The sequence below is a fragment of the Miniopterus natalensis genome, chromosome 4 (assembly GCF_054644295.1).
Source record: "Miniopterus natalensis isolate mMinNat1 chromosome 4, mMinNat1.hap1, whole genome shotgun sequence".
Lineage (NCBI taxonomy): Eukaryota > Metazoa > Chordata > Mammalia > Chiroptera > Miniopteridae > Miniopterus > Miniopterus natalensis.
The window spans coordinates 23515452-23535821 of record NC_142084.1 but is presented as its reverse complement, the minus strand read 5'-3'; the positions used below and the strand labels follow the sequence as shown (position 1 = coordinate 23535821).

Genomic DNA, 20370 nt, shown 5'->3' with positions numbered 1-20370 from the left:
ATTTTTTGGTCATTTCCAACTTTTACTCCTATAAATATGCTGCAATGACCACCTTCTGGAGTTTTATATTATGTCTCAAGGAAAGACACTCATAAGGGGAACAATAGGTTAGAAACTATTAACCTTTAATGGACGGCATTTAAATTCCCGTAGTGAGGTCTCCCGGCCGGAGCTTTTTTGGACATTTAAATTCAGCTCTGTGCCCGGCCGGGCGTGGCTCAGCGGTTGAGCATCGACCTGGGATCCAGGAGATCGGGGTTCGATTCCCAGTCAGGGCACATGCCCGGGTTGCGGGATCGATCAATGACTCTCTCACCATTGATGTTTCTGTCTCTCTCTCTCTCCCTCTCCTTTCCTCTCTCTGAAATCAATAAAGATATATTTAAAAAATAAATAAATAAATAAAATTCAGCTCTGCAGGCATTTACTTTTTTGCCTCTATCTTATCTATTTTTTGAGTTATTTATGAAAAGTAAAAACATTTATAAAGAAAATGTATTGTTTATTATTAAAGTTATCTTTTAATATATGTTACTGATGTAACTCCTTGCTGGGAACTAAAGTTCCCTGTCATCCGATAAAGAAATACTTTGGAGCCCATGTTAAAAATTTCTAACTGACTTTCCAGAAATAGTACTGGCAGTATATAATGTTCACTGACTGACATCTCAGCATTAATTTTAACCAGTTTGATAAGAAAAATAGTGAAGTACTTTCACTTTCTCTGCACTCTCCTCTACCTATCCACAAGTTGCTATTCAGCATTACTGAACATTGAATTGCTACATAAATCCCTCAAACGACAGTGTCAGATCATGGGAAGGCTATAGGTATCAATGCCTCTCTCGTTCTCTCTCTTTTTTAAATATTAATATACAAAAGGGATAAGGAGAGTTGAGTAAATATCTGATAAACATTTTAAACAATAATAATGATATAAATATACAAACAATAATTAAGAATTTTTTTAAAAGTCTTTTGACTTGAAAAGTAAAAACAAATGTGGTTCAATGAATATTATCTATTAAACATTTAGTCTGTGCAAGGTCCACTGCTAGGAAATAAAAATTAAGACAAAGTACATAAAGCAAAAACAAAAGTAAAAACGAATCTCTTAAGTTATAACTACCCCAAACTATTCAGCATTCATTTAAAAAAGTGTATAAACTTTAAGTCAGGATTTACACAAGTTTATGAAAATTACATTATTCTAAAAATTACCTCCCATACTATACAATGTGTAACATTTATTTGCTAACCTACCTCTTGTCCATCTTCAAGAATAATAGCTCCAGCCTGCTCTACCACTTCAAAAATCATCACTGAGCAGAGTTCTCTCCTTACACTCATGGTCATGTTTGCAAAAGCGGGGAGCTGATGCATAAACTCCAGTAGTTGTTCTATTAAAAAACAGAAATTGCAGTACAGAAACCATCAAGGACTACACTTTAAAGATACAATAAAATCTAGAATTCAATGCCTAATTTCCTAATCAACTTATGATGCTAAAGTAGAGAAACCAAGGCACAAAATGGATGTTGGCTAAAAAACTCAGTTATTTGTTTAAAAGATGTATTCAGATTCACATGAAAATATAGGCACACTGGAAGATACCAGAACTCACAACCTCCAGACAGAACCAGGAAACTACGGATCTGGAGGAGGCTGCAGAGTTTATCTAATTTTCCTAGCCTGAGATGGCACTCTCTGGTGGTTAGTATGGTGATGTCCTTTGATCTGACAGATTAGTGAAAAACGCATTTCATCTAGTTCTTATTGGGCTAGAGTTTAAAACAAAAATGTTATTAATAAAAGGCAATAATTAATTAGAGAACAAATGTAAATTCTAGTTTACGATTTTTCAAAGTAACACAAGCTAACTTTCTTTAACCAACAAATGTTTATGAGTGCCTGCCTTACCCCATTCTTTGGTATAAATGCATGAGCAATAACGATAAATATAAGGGAGAAACACACATAAGCAGTTAGCTAAGGGCTGAAACAGAAATAACTATAAGGTGCTATCCACCCACAGATAATTGGGAGTTAGTCATATTTCAATTTTTTAAAAGCTTTGTGAAAATAGCATAGTATATAATTCTTTATTATAAAAAATGCACTTTCAGATTCTGTCCAGATAATATTCACAACATAAATCTAAATTACTTAACTATATGTCATTAGAGTGGCAAGGACTGTTCAAATGTATTGACTTTTACTCACATAGATTATGATTATTATTAGTACCAGCATCTTCTGCTTTGAACAGCAGCAATATGACTACTATAACAGAAAAATCTAGGAAAAATCTTAATTGAACCATAACAATATATAATGACACTAAGTAATCTTTTTCTTTAAGGATTACATTAGCACCTTTAGTATTTAACCTCCTGAAGCATAGTAACTACTTCTGTAAATTACATAAAAAATTGTTTTAACCAAAAATTATACACGTACATATTTTTTCAAGCTAGAAAAGTAAAAATATGATTTTTGTTAACATAAAATTTTTTTTTAAAAAAAGCTAATTCACAGACATTGGACACTGACGTACTATGTTTTAAATGTCTTATGAACATGAAGAGGGAAATCATCTTAATGGAATCAAAGCTTTTGTTTTATAAACTTGGGCAGCCAGGGTGTGAGTGAGGGTGATCTGGCTGTCACCTCTGTCACCCAATTGATTGCCAGGGTTGATTCAGTTGATCTGGTAGGCTAGGCAGGTGTCCCCTTCCTCCCTCACAGCTCCGTGAGCATCCCTCCCAAAGCTGCACGCTTGAAGAGGATGACCATCCCCGAGAAAGGAGTTCTTCAGTCAAAGGCATACAAGCAGCTGTGCTCCCCTGCTAGACCCTCTAAACAGGCTCTCAAATTGGGGCAGCAAATCCCCAAAATGGCCCTAAATGACCCCTCTATTGATATTTATGATCTCGTGCATTCCCCTCCCATATTATATAAGGGTTGCTCTGTGTGACAAACAACTTGGAAGTAATATGTCACTCCTGAGGCCAGATCATAAAAGACGTTGTGGCACCTGCCTTACTCCCTTGGATTACTTCCTTTGGGTGATGCTGGCTGCCATGTTGTGAGGACAGTTAAGCAGCCTCTGGAGAGGCCCACGTGGTAAGGACGTGAGGATGTGAGGACGTGAGGTCTTGTGCCAAAAGCCAGGTCAGTAGCCACGTTGGAAATAGTTCCTCTACCTCAGTCCAGAGAAGCCTCAGATGACTTCAACGTTCTGACTGCAACCTCATGACACTGAGCCCGAACTGCTCAGTTAGGCTGCTCCCGAATTCCTGACCCAGTAAAAGTATAAGAAAATAAATGTATGGGAGTTTTTTCTGTTTGCATGTGTGTTTATTGTTCAACTCTATTACAGATGACCCCCATTTTCCCCAACTTTTCCTCCCAATGTATGTTGTTTTAAGTCACTAAGTTTTGGGGGGGTAATTTGTTATGCAGCAATAGGTAACTATATCTAAATTAAACTATAAAATTCTTATTGTGAACAGATTATTTTTTTACCAATGTCATCATCAGTTTTGTCTGCAGGTTCTTTTTCAAGACACTCTCTAACAAGGTCTCGCCCTTGCAGTGGATCTGTTCGATCAATCTCTTCATCTTCCTCCTCTTCATCTTCAGAATCAACAGGCCCTTCCGGAAGACGTGTTAGATCTACATCTCCCACCTCACTTTCCGTAGCCTACAGAAAGAAATGTTGATCACTTTTCATGTTAAAAAAATTACATATCACAGTCTGAATTAATCAAACCTATCCCTCAATACCAAATATTATAAAGAATTAGGCAATATTATATGTTGTATCAAAAACAAAATAATACTTATTTATAAAAAGGTTTCTCCCTGACCAAAAAACAGTCTCATCATTCCACGGTATGACATCTAGGTGATAAATCTCACCTGGTAAATATAAAATGGTTAGGGGACTCAAACATCACTAAATGTTTTAATACCTGCTTTCTAACAAACGCTTGTATTTCTTAAAAGTACATTTCCTACAACATGAAGCGCAGGAAAGATTAAACACAGTTTACCAAAAATCATTTTATGAGTACTTATGAGTTTATACTGGGTGTTGTAAATAAAATATCATTCTTTCAGCACTCAGGTTTAGAGTTTAGTAGGGTAGGCAATCATGTAAATTAAGGACAGAAGTATAAAAGGGGCAAGGAGTAGTTCTGAAAAGAGCTAAAACAGACCAATTGTGAAGGGCTGACTTCCCAATACCTTACTGGAATCTAATATTGTGTTGATCAAGAAGAGCAGAGATTATTCTAACCAATCTTTAATATAAACTTATATTTACAACCTCAACTCTGGAAACATTAGTTTCAGACACTTGTAAAGGAACTAGCAGATTTTTAAAAAACTGAAAATTTAAATTTCATTCATAGAAAATAATGAGGATGTCTTTTAGGAAATAAAATTGCCCTGAAGAGGATTAGTTGGCAATATTTCTAAATATTACACTTGATACATATTAATAAAAAAGCATGGATACTGAAGCAGTTACAGAAAAAATGAGTTGAACATAATCTTCAAATATTTAAGTCTCATCCCGCATCAAACATTTACTGTTTTGTCTGCCCAGAAGAGGATCTTCCTTCTTTTAGGGAATTGCTGTTTTCCTCCAATTTAACCCAAAGATTACAGTGGGAAACAGTGCCCTTCCTGGCTATGTAAGCTAAGATAGAAAGACCTCTTTCTGGATTTTTATAATTGGAACTGGAGGGCAGAGTGTCCTTTTTCCTCTGGTACCTGAATCAGAAGAATGTGATGCAGAGCAGCCTACAGCCACCTGGGATGAAAGCCTTTCTATGGTGGGAGAAAATGTAACTAATAGACAGAGAAAGGGGCAGGGGAATTGGAAGTACACTGAACAAGAGAGGCAGACACAGAAAGACAGAGACAGAGAAAATGGGAAATCTCAATAAAGAAATGTAAACTGTAAAAAGAGTGGACTTAAAGAAGGGCAATAAAAATATACCCGAACTGAAGCAAAGAGAGGGAAAAAGCCAAGAAGAAAATTCAACAGAGCCTCAGAATTTTGTATAATATCAAAAGTTGTTACAAAAAAGGCAGGTCAAAAGATATGCCATATTCATTAAAGTAGGGTACACAAAAGATCAGAGCTTTGGCCTTTCAACTACTTTATCCTAGGACTTGGAAATACAGCAGACCATCAAGATTATACTAAATGAAGTAAATCAAGAAAAGAAAAAAAAAGTATACTGGTAGAAGGGGTAAGACAAAAAATATTAATCTTCTTGTGTTTTTCCTTTCCCATAGTATGAATATGTCTCTATGTATATGTGGAAATATAACTTGGTGAGGCAGACAGTCTGAGCTGATTTTCTGATGACTTGGCCTTCCCCAAATAAACTACCAGAGGATTTCCTTTTCCTGTTTGCATCCAGATAAACATGAAGCTACAATAAGGGGAACTATAGGTTAGAATGAAAAGTTACACAAACTTACAAAAATCACACTTTCAAATTTAGAGCAAATATTAAGCCAGAACCTTAGGCTTTCAGTGCTTCTATATTCTGCATTCCTATGTTCAGTATTTCACTCAACCTTTTTCATGGACCACTCAGTCTTTATGTTTCTCCTTTGTCTTTCTGGTCAGGGCAAGAATCCTCTGAAATTAATCCTTCACAATAATGCTGTCCAGGCTGGCTCATTCCATAATCTCTACAACAGGGCAGGCAGGCAAAGTAAAGCCTCCTTCACCCAGGATAATAAAGCTTTAGTTAGTAGTGAGCTCTGGAAACAATACTGGTTTCTACCTACAAATGTAATTCAACTAAAAAAACTCTAGATTATTTCCTAAATGCCAAAACTGTGCTTAACTCAGCATGGGATATATAAGAAAGAAAAAGACTCTGCATTCCACAAATTTACCATGATAAAAAACATCAAGTGTACACGTAACGTAACTACACTAAACAATAGACTGGAAGGAGACATGATGCACAGAAAAACTGCTGTAAGGTTCCAAGACGTGTGAGACAATGTAAAAACATCATCCAGGTGGAGCTGCTGGCAGAGTAGCATTACCAAACACTGAGCCAGGAAAAGGCAAACAGGGTCAGGGAGTAGCCATGATGTGCTAGTCATGGACTACAATCTACAATGTACAAGTGGAGAATAGTGGAACATAAAACTAGATGAACAGATTGTGGTTAGATGGGAAAGGCTTGGAACTTGAATATAAATTTGAAATGAACTGTACATTAGGTAACAGTGAAGCACTGAAGCTTTTTAAAAAGAGGTGTAAAGCCATATCTGTAGGTAACAGCGAAGCACTAAAGCTTTTTAAATAGAGGAGTAAAGCCATATCTGTTTTCTGTACTTTATTTCAAGTGAAAGTTTAAAAAAGATAAAGATAACAGGTTTTGACTAGGGCACAGATATTCTTAACAGAAATTATAAGACAAATGGAAGAAAACAAGTGGTAGGCAAAATTAGATGAGGTATAAAAAGAACATCCTGGTGGAAATGTGGCACCAGAGGTCTGGAGAGATTGGGCAGAAGAGCTCTGAAGTAAGGTATCAAGCTGTGAGGTAATAACTGAAGCAGGATTTTTAGGAACATGTTTACATCCAACACAGAAGTTAAAAAATATAGGTGGGGGATAAATGTGTGCCTCAGGTTATCTAAAAGTAGTCATTTGTCACTAAAAGACAGGTATATGCTCTGAGAAGTTAGGCGGTTTTGTCCCCGCGTGTCATAGAGTACACTTACACAAACCTAGAGGGTAGAGCCTACTACACTCTGGGTCTCTAAGGTATAGCCTATTGCTCCTAAGTTTCAAGCCTGTACAGCATGTCACAGTACTGAATACTGTAGGGAACTGTAAGATGATGCTAAGTATTTGTGTATCTAAACATACTTAAAATAGAAAAGGTACCATAAAAATACAGTATAAAAGAGAGTATGTGTGCATGTGCACATATATTGGGGGGTACTGGGAGGAGGGCTATGGGAGAAAGCACCATTGGAGGGAGAGTAGTCACCAGGAGGAGGAAGGGAAGGAAGAGAAGGGAAGAGAAGAGGACAGTAGAGACAGAAAGAGATCTAGGAGATAAATCTAGAGAGGAGAAATAATAGAAGGGATGGGAAGGAAAGAGAGGAGGGAGGGAGAGAAATTGGACTGGCAGTAAAGGTAAAGAGAAATGGAGGGAAGAGAAGTAAGTTTGTGGGCAGGAGTGTATGTGCATGTACCCATGTGCAGGGTGGGCTCCAGGGCTTCCCTGTTCCCCAGCCCTCTCCCCTAGCTCCCTTGCCAACTCTGGGTGGGCACAGGGAACGTGGAGAGCATGCTGAGCCTCCTCCTTAATTTAAAACACCCAGAGCTAGCACTAAATTCAACATCTTAGTTGTGTCTAGCCTTTTCTCTGAACATCAGAAACTTTTTGCTTATAATCTATTAAAATCTTATGGGACCACCATTGTATGTGTGGTCCATCATTGACCAAAATGTTATATGGCACATGACTGTAAGTTAAGGACAAGACAAGTGCTTTAAGATTTCAGGGTCCCAGCTCTTGGACAAGACTGAAATAAATAGAAAGGAACCTTTGAGAATACATAAAATATGCTACCCAAGAACATTCTAACATCTAAATGCATACGTGTAGTTAATTTTAAGCTAATTTGATTAAAAACATATTTACACCAAAATCATTACTTGCCTTTTTTTCCAGATTGTGGTAACTGCTTTATTCTTAAGTTTCTTTGAGAACCAAGGCTTTTATATTATTTTTAAAAAATTTATCTTTATTGTTGAAAGTATTACAGATGTCCCCTTTTCCCCCACTGACTTCCTCCACCCTGCATCCGTCCCACCCCCAGGCCTTCACCAAACCATTGTCTGTGTTCATGGGTTTATGCATATAAATTCTCTGATTAATCTCTCCCCGCTCACTCCCCTACGTCCGCCTTTCCTCTGAGATTCCTCAGTCTGGTCCATGCTTCTATTATCTCTGGATCTATTTTGTTAATCAGTTTATTTTGTTCATTATATTCCACATATGAGTGAGAACATGTGGTACTTATCTTTCTCTGACTGGCTTATTTTGCTTAGCATAATACTCTCCAGGTCCATCGATGCTGTCCCAAAGGATAAGAGATCCTTCTTTTTTACAGCTGTGTAGTATTCCACGGTATAAATGTACCATAGTTTTTTATCCACTCACCTACTGATGGGCACCTGGCTGTTTCCAGATCTCAGCAAAGGCTTTTATTTGTAAACCAGAAGACATGAAAACTCTCAAAAAGGAAACACACAGTAGTACAGCCACAAGTTTGCCATATAAAATGGTATAAACAATTTTCCTGTTAAGAACTGCTGTTAGGATGACTCACTCTCTTTTCACCCAAACCCTCCAAATTAAAAATACTTGCATTACTTTGCAAGGCTTTGCTTTTACTGTTAACAAGACATGACTGGGTTAGGTGTCCACTTTTAAAATCTCCCAAATGCTGAGAAATTCGAATAACCAGACAAGCCACTTTAACTGTTGCTGGCCAAGGTGTATACAATGGGAATGTACAACTGTAACTAAAGGGTGCACTCCCAGCTTCAACACGTACCACAAAGGAGGCAGAGGTCAGTAAAAGACTAAGGGTGCAGTATTGACATTTAAGCCTTTTTTACTTCCCTCTGTTTTAGTCCTGAGGATCTGATTGCATACATACAGTTTGGCTGGTATTATTTTGTTTATCCAGATTTTTAAATTGTAGTCTAGATAGTTTACATTTTGGGGGATATATTTTATAGATCTATTATTTGTGCTCTAGTTCCTTTTACCCTCTACTAATTATTCCTTTAATCATTTCCCACAATTTTATTCAACTTTTATTTTTAACTGTATACCCTATTTATATCCTCTTTAAAATTTGTTAAATATAGAAATAATAATGTTCATTGAGAAAAACATAAAAGCCTAAGGAACAAAATAAAAAGTACCCACAAACCTACTACCAGTAGAAAAACACTGTTACCATTTGATCCTCTTAAATTCAGATTTGCATCTCATGTATACAGATACCAAATACATATATAAGCATGCACATACAGGGTGCCCCCCAAAAATGTACACACACTATAACAGCTGACAGCTCAATTTTGAAAATAAAATCTAATTTAATAAACTGCCTTTATTATTATTCAAAGTGTGTTTAATCTTTATACTGATTCCATCTTTTGCTATTGTTCTAAGCTTAACTAAAGCCCCATTTTGAAAAATTTTACCTGTTTTGGCTGCTCTTAAAATATTTTATGTTATGTTTTTGCATAGTTGACTTTGGTATTATGATAATTTTCTACTTTAAGTTTTTGAATTTGTTTTGGTTCTAGAATTTCATTATTTTTTTATCCTTTTATCTGTTCACTCTCCTTAAATTAATTAAAGCTTACTTTTATTGGTTACTTTGCAAGTTTCACTGTGTCATCATTTAACTATATGATTCCACTTATATGACTTCTGGAAAACACAAAACCAAAAGGGCAGAAAACAGGTTGGTGGTTGTCAGGAGCTGGGGGTCAGAAGGGACTGTCTACAAAAGGTCATAAAGGACTTTTTGAGGGGATGGAAATATTCTATGTCTTTATGTAGACTATACTGAAGAGGATGAATTTTATTATATGTAAATTCTATCTCAGTTAACATTAAACACATATACACAAATACACAAACACAATTAATGATGCAGGATACAGAACTGAGATGATTTGGTGCTGAATGTGATAATCAAGGGAGGAGAGCCAATGCTAACTTCCAGGTTTCTGGGGTATGAAAAGATGTCTTCCTCATTTTGTAATGGAGGCACTCCTTTGACATGCAGGACAGCAGGCAAGGATACCTGTCTAGTTTATCCAAAATGAAACTCTTTTTTTCCACCTTGTTTTTCTTCATCTATCTATCTATCTATCTATCTATCTGTCTGTCTGTCTGTCTGTCTGTCTGTCTGTCTGTCTGTCTCTCTGTCTGTCTGTCTGTCTATCTATCTATCTATCTATATATCTATCCATCATCTAGCTACCTATCTTACCTACCTATCTACCTTCCTTCATTGTTAAGAGTATTACTGATGCCACCCTTTTCCTCCTTTGCCCTCCTCCACCCAGTCCCTGCCCTGCCCTGCCCCAGGTCTTCACCGCCCTACAAAATGAAACCCTTAAAAGGAGAGAGAGATGTAGAGAATGCTACTAAGGAAGGAAAGCATATGGAAGGTTGGAGCACGTCAGGCACTTACAAGGCCATGGTCCTATAGCAAATGACCTCCAACCACACCAGTAAGTGTATCCCAGCCCCAGCCTCAGGTGTTCAAGCCAGTGGGCGAACATCCTGTAGATGCTAATGTAAGTGCAACACTTCAGAATTTCCTCCAGGATCTTGGCAAAGATACAGAACCCTACTGTGTGTAGAAGATCTTCTAGTTCACAGTAAAGCACTGGCCTTCCCAAGTGACCTTGAATGTTAATCTGTGTGCTATCCTCTTACCCCTTTTCTCACAACCATCTAGGTTTCTGTTCCTTGCTCCAAAAAAGTGATCACATCTGGCTTAAAAATGAATATACTAGGTTATCTGTAGTCTGTCAACACTACATCTCTGTTGTATAGTCTGTTCTAGCAAGGTCCAGACATTCCCACTTATCCTGGGAGAAATCTACAGCCACATCCCTGAACTTCATTAATCCAGGGTCAATCTTCCTCCAGGTTCTTCTCTAGAAAAAACAAGAGTCCAGAGAAGATATGACTCTACTTTGACTTTTAGGTGTGCAACAACTGTAATTTCTTCCATAAGATAGATACTTCTTTTACTGAGGGGCAGAATGCATGGAGTCTAACAACTAAACAAACATACAGTAAGGCCCCAGAGCCACTGTATTGTTTTTAACTTCATTTTAAAAAAATTTTCTGTTCTGTCTACTATAAAATGGTGAACAGAGAGAATTCCTTGCTTTGTCTATTATAAAATGCCAAAAAGGGAGATGATGATGGCCAGAGCAATGACTTTTGTAGAGAAAAGCTATGCATAAACCAAACATGGAGGCTTTTTGCCAACTTGCGTCTGCCTACAAACTTCCCCTCAGAGAGGAATGTTGATTTTCCTAAAACATCTGAATCTGGATAACTCAGTAGAACCAGAGTCTAAAATGTTTTCTTCAGATAACAATGATTCTATTTCAATAGGCTACTATACGGTAGCCACTAACCTTACAAGTGGCTCTTCAGCACTTGAAATGTGGCTAGTCTGAATTGAGATGTTGCTTTAAGTTTATAATAAACTCTGGCTAACTGAAGACAGTATAAAAAAGTAAAGTAACTCATTCATAGTTTCTAAATACTAATTAAATGTTGAAATATTTGGATATATTGTGCTAAATAAAGTATTAAAATTAATCTTACCTATTTCCTTTAATCTATTTTTAATGTGGCTACATTTAATAGAGCCTTTAAAATACAAAAGCACTCTAATTTTCTTCATGATTTATCTTATAGAAGACTTATATAGTCATAATAAAAATCAGCCTTTTAATAAGTTTAAGTTCAGTTGTTTCAATAACTAATTTTTACCAAAACAAGCATTATATGGATTCACCTGTATAAAAGAAATGAAAAAGAACACTATGTCCATACACTGTTGGAGCAAATTTAATCACCCTCAAAAGATGGATCACCTCTTTAATTAAGATTTCCAAATCTGAAACAGTAAATATTTTCCCCAAAATCTTATGCCTGAATTTCAAACCTTACTTAAAAAGACATGTGACCACCTAAGGCATAAGCACAGGATATTTGGCAGATAACACACAAGCCACTAAAGTATTACCTGATAGATATCAGATAAACTGCTGCTCCCAGAGTCACTAGCGATGCTACAACCAGACTGACTGGAAGACACATGAGTCACCTGTGGATGAGGGTTGTCTGTGATGTGCATCTTCGTAAGATCAGCTGGAAGCTGAAGAAGAAAAATAATTTAAGAGATTCTAAATATCAAACTTCACCTTTATAAGAGTTGTTGACACAATGCAACTTCTGTAACAAATCTGTTTGATGTACATTACTGTGCAACTTCATTTCTAACCTAAATTCTCCATTCTTAGGAAACAACCAAATTAATACTCTGCCACTAGGAGGAAAGCCTACAGTGGAAACCCACTAAACAGTTTTCAAAACAGATTACCATTAGTAATGGTATTTCAGAGGAAAAACCTGCCCCCACCCCAAATATCAGCTGTTTCCACTATAAAGGGTAGGAATGGTATACACACACGTACACATACACCAATACAAAATTATCACTAATACCAGGATAAAACAGCAATATCTTGAATTAAAGTACAATATCCCATGATCACAGTGAAAACAAGACAGAAATAAGGAAAAAGATAACTAGAAAATTATCATGTACTGGGAAATTATAAAACAGACCTCTAAATAGCCCATAGGTCAATGAAGTCACACTTGGAATTAAAAAAATATTTAAACAGAATAAAAATTAAAGTGCTATATATCAAAACTTGTGGATAAGCTAAAGCCATACTAAGAGGCCATTTTATAGCTCTATTATGTATATTTAAAAAGGCAGCAGAAAATCAATGAGCTAAGTAAAACTGTTTACAATAATTATAACTAGTCATAATAATAAAAAATATTGATGGGAATATGTCTCAGCTCAAAGATCTTCCTTCCCCCTTTGTTTCTATTGTTTAGATACAAAGAAAAAAATGTGCTCTGGTCAGTGAGTATCCTTCCCTGAACCAAAGGTCATGGGTTGGATTTCTGATTGGGGCACATGCCTGGGTCGTGGGCTCAATCCCCAGTAGGGAGCATGTAGGGGGCTCAGCCAATCAATGCTTCTCTCACACTGATGTTTCTTTCTCTCTAAAATCAACAAACACATTTTAAAAATGTCATGTAGGAATGAAGTAGAAAGAAAGGCAAAGACTGAAAATAGTTTTAAGATGTCAGATGCTTAGTTGTAGTATTATCTTTAGATTCCTAAAGATAATATTAAAAAGAAAGTCACACATAAAAGTAACACAATAAACCAAAGCCAGAAGAGCAAGTCTGCAAATTGGCTTGGAAATGATACTTAAAACGTACTGAGCAATCTCCATCCCCCCTAGATCCTAAAAGGCTGGCACTATTATTCTCTCTACTTTACTGATGAGGAGCTGAGGCTTTAGGATTTGCAACTTGCCCTATATCTCACACTCAAGTAAGTAGTGGGGCTGAAATTCAAACTCAGCTCTGATTCTAGTACTCTCTGCTAAACTTACTTTGTGCCAGGAACTCTGTTGGCAGTGTAATGCTGAAAACAGATAGGTCCTACCTTCAAGGAGCTCAGTGTAAAAGTGAGAGTGGACACAGATTTACAAGTGTATCACATCGGCTTTCAACCTCAAAAACTAAGATCTTCATATAGGAATTCACTCAACCTCTTTATCCAATGGAAATTATGATAGTGATTGCATAGTATACATTCTATGAAGTATACATACTTTTTATGGTGAAAAACTTAAATCAATATTACAACACACACACTCTCTCACACAAGCCCTCGACAATGATATATTTATATATTTTTTTGACTACCTAATGAAGGCCTAGGATACTGATGCCTACTCCACACGATACCTGCTCATTAAGTATTTGCAGAATAAATGAGTTAATATATTTGATTTCTGAACACTGTCATTGCTGCTCAGATTTCCACAGATATCTGAACAGATGAAGTTTCATCACAGGCACATTCGGTATTTCAGGGAGGGCAGCACTTCCTCAACTGTACATTTTGGAATAAAACTCATGGATTTAGTGCAAAAAGGGAGAGGGAGATCAATAGCTGACTAAATTAGAAGATAATGTTATATTATATGCTCCTTAGCTCTTCAAGACAGATATAAGCTTTTTACCTAAGACTATCTAATTTAGTCATCAAACAACCAGAAGAGGTGGATGCTATTATACTCAACTTACAGATAAGGAAATCGAGACCCAGAGAAGCTATAAATGGCCGCATAGTTAGGAAGCAGGTCAATGGAGATCTGAAACCCCCCAGCAGCCTGACTATAAATCTGTTCTCTTTTCTACTAAGTTGTTTCTTGATACTAGGTTGGGAGTTTTAACACTCAATTGTTTTTATTTTCTTTATAACAAAGGAGGCAAAGAGGAAAAGCTTTTCCTCTAAAAGGTATTCTTGATTTCTTAAACCTTCTCCACTGTCTCTCGGTTTATCTGCCCTTTTCCCTTTTCTTCCTGACCTCAGCAGGGACTTTATAGAACCACCTCAATTCACTCAGACCGATATCCTTCCAACCTACCAAGTCTGCAAACTTTCCTATTTCTACAATTCCTGCATCCATTTCCTATACTTGAACTTCTGAGCTCTGCTAGAGTTAACATGACCATGAGGACTACTGTCAATGATTTATTTGGAGGTGGTGGTGGGAAAGTTCTTAGCTAACAGCTTGAATACAGATACAGACTATGAAAGTACATAGTCTATTGAAGACTATGTATACATATAGAGGGAAAGAGATGTCTTAAGAAGAGGCTACAGGTAGCACATAATCTTTTTTGTAAATCCTCACCTGAGGATATGTTTCTTGACTTTAGAGAGAGGGGGAGGAAGGGGAGGAGGGGAGGAGGGGGGGAGGATGGGGGGGAGAGAAAAAGGGGAAGGAGGAAGGGGAGAAGGAGAGGGGGGAAGGAGGAAGGGGAGAAGGAGAGGGGGGAAGGAGGAAGGGGAGAAGGAGAGGGGGGAGGAGGAAGGGAAGGAGAGGGGGGAGGAGGAAGGGGAGGAGGAAGGGGAGGGGAGGGGGGAGGGGAGGGGAGGGGGGAGGAAGGGGAGGGGAGAGGAGAGGGGAGGGGGGAGGAAGGGGAGGGGAGAGGAGAGGGGAGAGGGGAGGAAGGGGAGGGGGGAGGAAGGGGAGGGGAGAGGAGAGGGGAGGGGGGAGGAAGGGGAGGGGAGGGGAGGGGGGAGGAAGGGGAGGGGAGGGGAGGGGGGAGGAAGGGGAGGGGAGGGGAGGGGGGAGGAAGGGGAGGGGAGGGGAGGGGGGAGGAAGGGGAGGAAGGGGAGGAAGGGGAGGGGAGGGGGGAGAGGGAGGGAGAGGGAGGGGAGGGGAGGGGGGAGAGGGAGGGAGAGGGAGGGGGAGAGGGAGGGGGGAGAGGGAGGGGGGAGGGGGAGGGGGGAGAGGGAGGGGGGAGGGGGAGGGGGAGGGGGGAGGGGGAGGGGGGAGGGGGAGGGGGAGGGGGGAGAGGGAGGGGGGAGGGCGGAGAGGGAGGGGAGGGGGAGGGGGAGAGGGAGGGGAGAGGGAGGGGGAGGGCGGAGAGGGAGGGGAGGGGGAGGGGGGAGGGCGGAGAGGGAGGGGAGAGGGAGGGGGAGGGGGGAGGGGGAGGGGGGAGAGGGAGGGGGAGAGGGAGGGGGAGAGGGAGGGGGGAGAGGGAGGGGGAGAGGGAGGGGGAGAGGGAGAGGGAGGGGGAGGGGGAGGGGGAGGGGGAGAGGGAGGGGGGAGGGGGAGGGGGGAGGGGGGAGGGGGAGGGGGGAGGGGGAGGGGGAGGGGAGGGGGAAACATCGATTGCCTCCTATACATGCCCTGACCGTAGATCGAACCTGAAACCTAGGTATGTGCCCCAAGTGGGGATCGAACCTACAACCTCTCTGATGTAAGGGATGACGCTCCAACCAACTGAACCACCCGGCAGGGGCTAGGGCATAACCTTGAATGTCAAGCTAGGTATTCTGAATTTTTCCTATAGGGCCTATAGTATAGGCAATAGAGAGCTTCTATAGGTTTCTGGAAAGTGCAGTGACATAGGAGCTGCTGTATGTCTCAGACAGGCTTAATTCAGCAAAGTATACATATATATCTGCTGACTCAAAGTTTTCCACAGATCCAGGCAACTCTTTGGGGCAACTGCTTTATATGCAGAAACTCAAGATATCCAGGCTGCTCTGCTATTTCAACATGGGGCCACTTAAGTGACAGCAGCAAGAAAAGAAACAGCTCGAAGAGATTATTAAACCTTGCAAGCGATCAGGGAAATAAAAATTTAACTTTCTCTTTTTCATCAGATTGGGAAAAAAGATTGTTTGAAAATACAAAATATGGGCAAGACTACGAAGGAAAACAATACTCTCATAAATTGGTAATGAGAGTTATGAATTGGTAGAGCCACTCTGGAGAGTGATTTGGAGATTAGACACTCTGAGGAGTAAACGTAAATTTTATACATTTAAAAAATATAAATCTTATGACTCAACAATTCCTCTGTGGGTACCTACCCTAAAGAAGAATACAGGTGCACAAAAAGGAATGTATAAGAACATTCATTAAAAATAGTATCTGTAATAGTTTAAAGAAAAGAGAAATAATCACCACAAATAGAATAGCTAATCTGTTATATAGTCTATTATGGACCACTAAGCAACAGTTCAAGGTATGATGCAGATCTGTATGTTCAAACCTGGGTAAGTCTCCCAGATGTACTCACTGAAAAAGCAAGTTTCAACACAAATATAAGATGTGACTCATTTAAAAGCATAAAAATAATATATGTACTTTTTGGTAGATATTCATCTAGGTTTGGGGGAAAAGAGTTGGGAGAATATGTACTAACTAGCCAATCAATAGTAGTACTCTCTAGTGAAGGAGAAAGATCAAGGCTGGTGGTCCAAAAGAAATTTTAGCTTTATCTGCAATATCTAGCTGAAATGTTTTATTTTCATATGGAAAAAGCATTCCTCTATTATTTCTATAAATAACTTGAATTTTTTTTCAAAACTGAAAAATACACACACATGTATGTGAGAGAAGTTTTCTCTTACCTTCTCTTTTAAAAATGGCCACAGACACTGGGATGTGGTGAAATTCTGTAACCCTTAGCAACTGAGGGTTGCTATACACATAGCACAGAATCTGACCTTTTATGATGAAAAAGTTAAATCAAGATTCAAAGATAAGTGTTATGAGAATGCTTTGTGATAAATACTAATATACTTGATATAAAATGTAAACATTTCTTATAAGCATTGAAAACAATGGAAAGTGATATATATTAAATAACAAAAAACTCCCAAATAAGGACCCGTATGGGAAGCTGAAAAATCAATGGGAAGTGAAACAGTTGTGTTTACTCCATTTCTTTGAATGCAGCACTCGTGCTCTCTATATTCCCTATTATACAGAGATAATGTTACCGCTGTACCTATATCCCTATTACACAAACACATACACAAATATGCAGATGTCCAGGAAACTCGATGGTGATATATTTATATTTTACTTTTACTACCTAATGAAGGTCTAGCATAGTGCTTACTCCACACATGATACCAACTCATTAAGTATTTGCAGAATAAATGAATACACTTGACTTCTGAACACTGTCATTGCTGCTCAGATTTCCACAGATATCTGAACAGATTAAGTTTCATCACAGGCACCTTCAGTATTTCAGGGAGAGCAGTGCTTCCTCAACTGTGTACTTTGGAATAAAATTCATGGATATATTACAAGTGAAAAGGGGGGGTGGGGGGGTTAACAGTTGAATAACTTAGGAAATGTTATACTATATGCTCCTTAGCTCTTCACAACAAACATAAGCACATTTATGGAGGGTCTAAGAAGTCCAGTACCACAATAAAGGTAGCTGTTTCCCACAGCATTCTCCAGACTTTTCCCAATATTCTTACTTTCCCCCAATATTCTTTCTTTTTAAATATATATATCTTTATTGATTTCAGAGAGAGGAAGGGAGAGGGAGAGAGAGCTGAAACATCAATGATGAGAGAGTTGTCACTGATGGGCTGTCTCCTGCATGCCCCCGACTGGGGATTGAGCCTGGAATCTGAGCATGTGCCCTGACTGGGAATCGAACCGCGATCTCCTGGATCCTAGGTTGATGCTCAACTGCTAAGCTGTGCCTGACTGGGCCCTGATATTCCTATCAACATCTTTACAGTATAAGAAATAATGCTTTGGGACAAGCCCATGCATCTATCCAAGAAATATTTATAGGGCAATTAATTTTTGCAGGGTGGTGGCAGAAACCTACTTGAATCTAGATAGTCATAAAGGCAGTGTGTATAGCATAAGAGTAGTATTATATGAACGTTCAAGATTTCACTTCATGTTTAAAAACTTAGTTTTCAAGAATAACCAGCCACAACTATGAGTGATAGTAGGGAAATGTACCCTTTAATAAGAGACTTTACTATATGAAACTTTTTGCCCCTTACAACCCATACTCCAGCATTATTTCATTTAAGAAAAGGGCATGCAAAGGGCTCTGTAAGTATGAAGTAATATTTACTATTAACCCTAAAAACAATGTTGACAAATTGCACAATTCCGTATCAGAAACTAAGCAAACCATTGTAGCACAGGCAGGGGTAAATAGAGGAAGATACAGGAGATGAAGGGGCAGACATAGCATTCTTGGGTACTTACATTTCCTGTACGAAAAAAAAGCTACTGAAGAGTTTTAAGCAAGAAAATGAGAAAAGATTTGTTTTTTAAAAAGATTACTCTGGAAGCATAGAAGATGAAATGGAAGAAAATTAAACATATGGGAAACAGGAAACATTAGTCAAGGCACAGGAAGATGGAGGCCTTATGAAATTAAAAGCAAGCTACCAGAATTATAAAGGAGCTTCTACCACTAGATAGTGACATATCATAGAAGTGTCAGCTGACAGAGAGAGAAAGACAGAGAGAGACAGAGAGATTCTAAAATCCCTCTAGCAGTCTAGAGCCTGTTTTATGGACATAGTCTAAAATTTCTCAATAGTCCTAGAGGAAGTAGCTATATCTAATCAAAGTAGCCTTGGGAATACACCAGCACTGTGCCTGAAGCATGTGAAGAGGAAATATGTATTCCTAACTCATTACTTTTACTAAAAGATGAGCACTGGGAGGGAACATTGTTAAATAACTCAATAAGTATTAGAGTTTTTAAATTCTAAGGCATATTTCTCCTCACCTTAACTCTTTTAAAACCACAGAGCAGCTTTCAACCAATATTTGCACCTCACAGTGAGTTTATTAAAAGTGCAGACAGACTTGCTGAGAGAAAAAAAAGTGCCCTGCAAGTTTGAGGACAAGCAAGGAAACCAGAGCGAACAAGCAGGCATGTAGTCAAAGATAATGGGAGAAGGAGAGATCACACACTGTCTAGTAAGTCATGGTGAAGACTTCGACTGTGAAGAAAGTCTGCCGAGGAGGAGGGAGTGATCAACTATGTCAAATGCTGCAGACAGGTAAAGTAAGATAAAAGCCAAGAAATGACCTGTAGATTTAGCTGTAGGTAAAAATGAGAATGCAAGCACATCCTAGACCACTGACTGACTATAGGAGCACCTAAAGAAGGAATATAGAAACCAAAGAGGTAATGCCTCCTTCACTCAGTAAACAACCACTTCCGGCAAGTAACTTTAAATAGATCAGGCAAGTGAGCTCTCAACCAACAATCACTCAGGGAAAGTCAATTCCCTGAAAAAAGCTCCAAAAAAAAACTCAACTAAGAGAAGAATTTAAACTTGAAAAAAGTTAGTAAGGCAATGAGGAAAAAGAAAAGGATTCATAAAATAAAAGCAAGTTATTAAACAGGGGTAATTGTGAAAAAGTATCACTTAGATTTCAGAAATGAATGCCACAATAATTAAATTATAGAAATGAACAAGATAAATAGCAGAAGAGCAAGTGGTCACAAATGGAGAATGAATAAATGAGCCAGAAGATCAAACTGGAAATGCAGAGTGGGAACAAAGGATAAAACAAATGTTGAGAGACATTATGGACAGATTCAGAGTCCCAAAATCTGGAGCAATGACAGAGAGTTGCAGTTTTCAAAAAATAACAAATTTCCCACATCTGAAGACAAATGGGAATCTTCAGCTTGAGAGACTTCCAAATGCCAAGAAGGGGAAACAAAATAAAACAGAAATAAAGCAAAATACAACTAATCATTGACCAGAAGAAAAACAGATTACTTAACAGAGGAACAAGAATCACAAGGAGCCCAGACTTATGCTCATCTCCAATGCTGGATGCCAGAAGACAGTGCATTAACTTTTTCAAAGTGCTAAAGGAAAAACACTTTAGACTGACTGTTTTATATACAAATAAACAATCACTTTAAGGGTTAAATACTCAGAAACCTAAGCATATACATTCTTTTTTACAGGCAAAAGGAAAGAAACCATTATTTGTACAGTTGATCCTTGAAAATATATGGAGTTTGTATGATGCTGTCTTTTAAATGCCGTCTTTTAAAGGTTAATATAAAGTAAAGCATTTTGAACATACAAGGATATAAGTTC

The 20370-nt window shown here is 38.4% G+C and overlaps 1 protein-coding gene across 6 annotated transcripts in view; it reads right to left on the bottom strand.

Annotated features, from left to right (window-relative positions):
- RAPGEF6 (Rap guanine nucleotide exchange factor 6) overlaps nt 1-20370 on the bottom strand; it is a 186207-nt gene that overhangs the window by 74049 nt on the left and 91788 nt on the right. For all 6 annotated transcript variants that reach the window (XM_087816409.1, XM_087816407.1, XM_016197093.2 and 3 more), the window contains 3 exons: nt 11869-12000; nt 3529-3706; nt 1264-1400 (listed from right to left, as the gene is read on the bottom strand). In XM_087816409.1, the coding sequence (XP_087672535.1) occupies nt 1264-1400; nt 3529-3706; nt 11869-12000 (447 nt within the window). The remainder of the gene's footprint in view (nt 1-1263; nt 1401-3528; nt 3707-11868; nt 12001-20370) is intronic.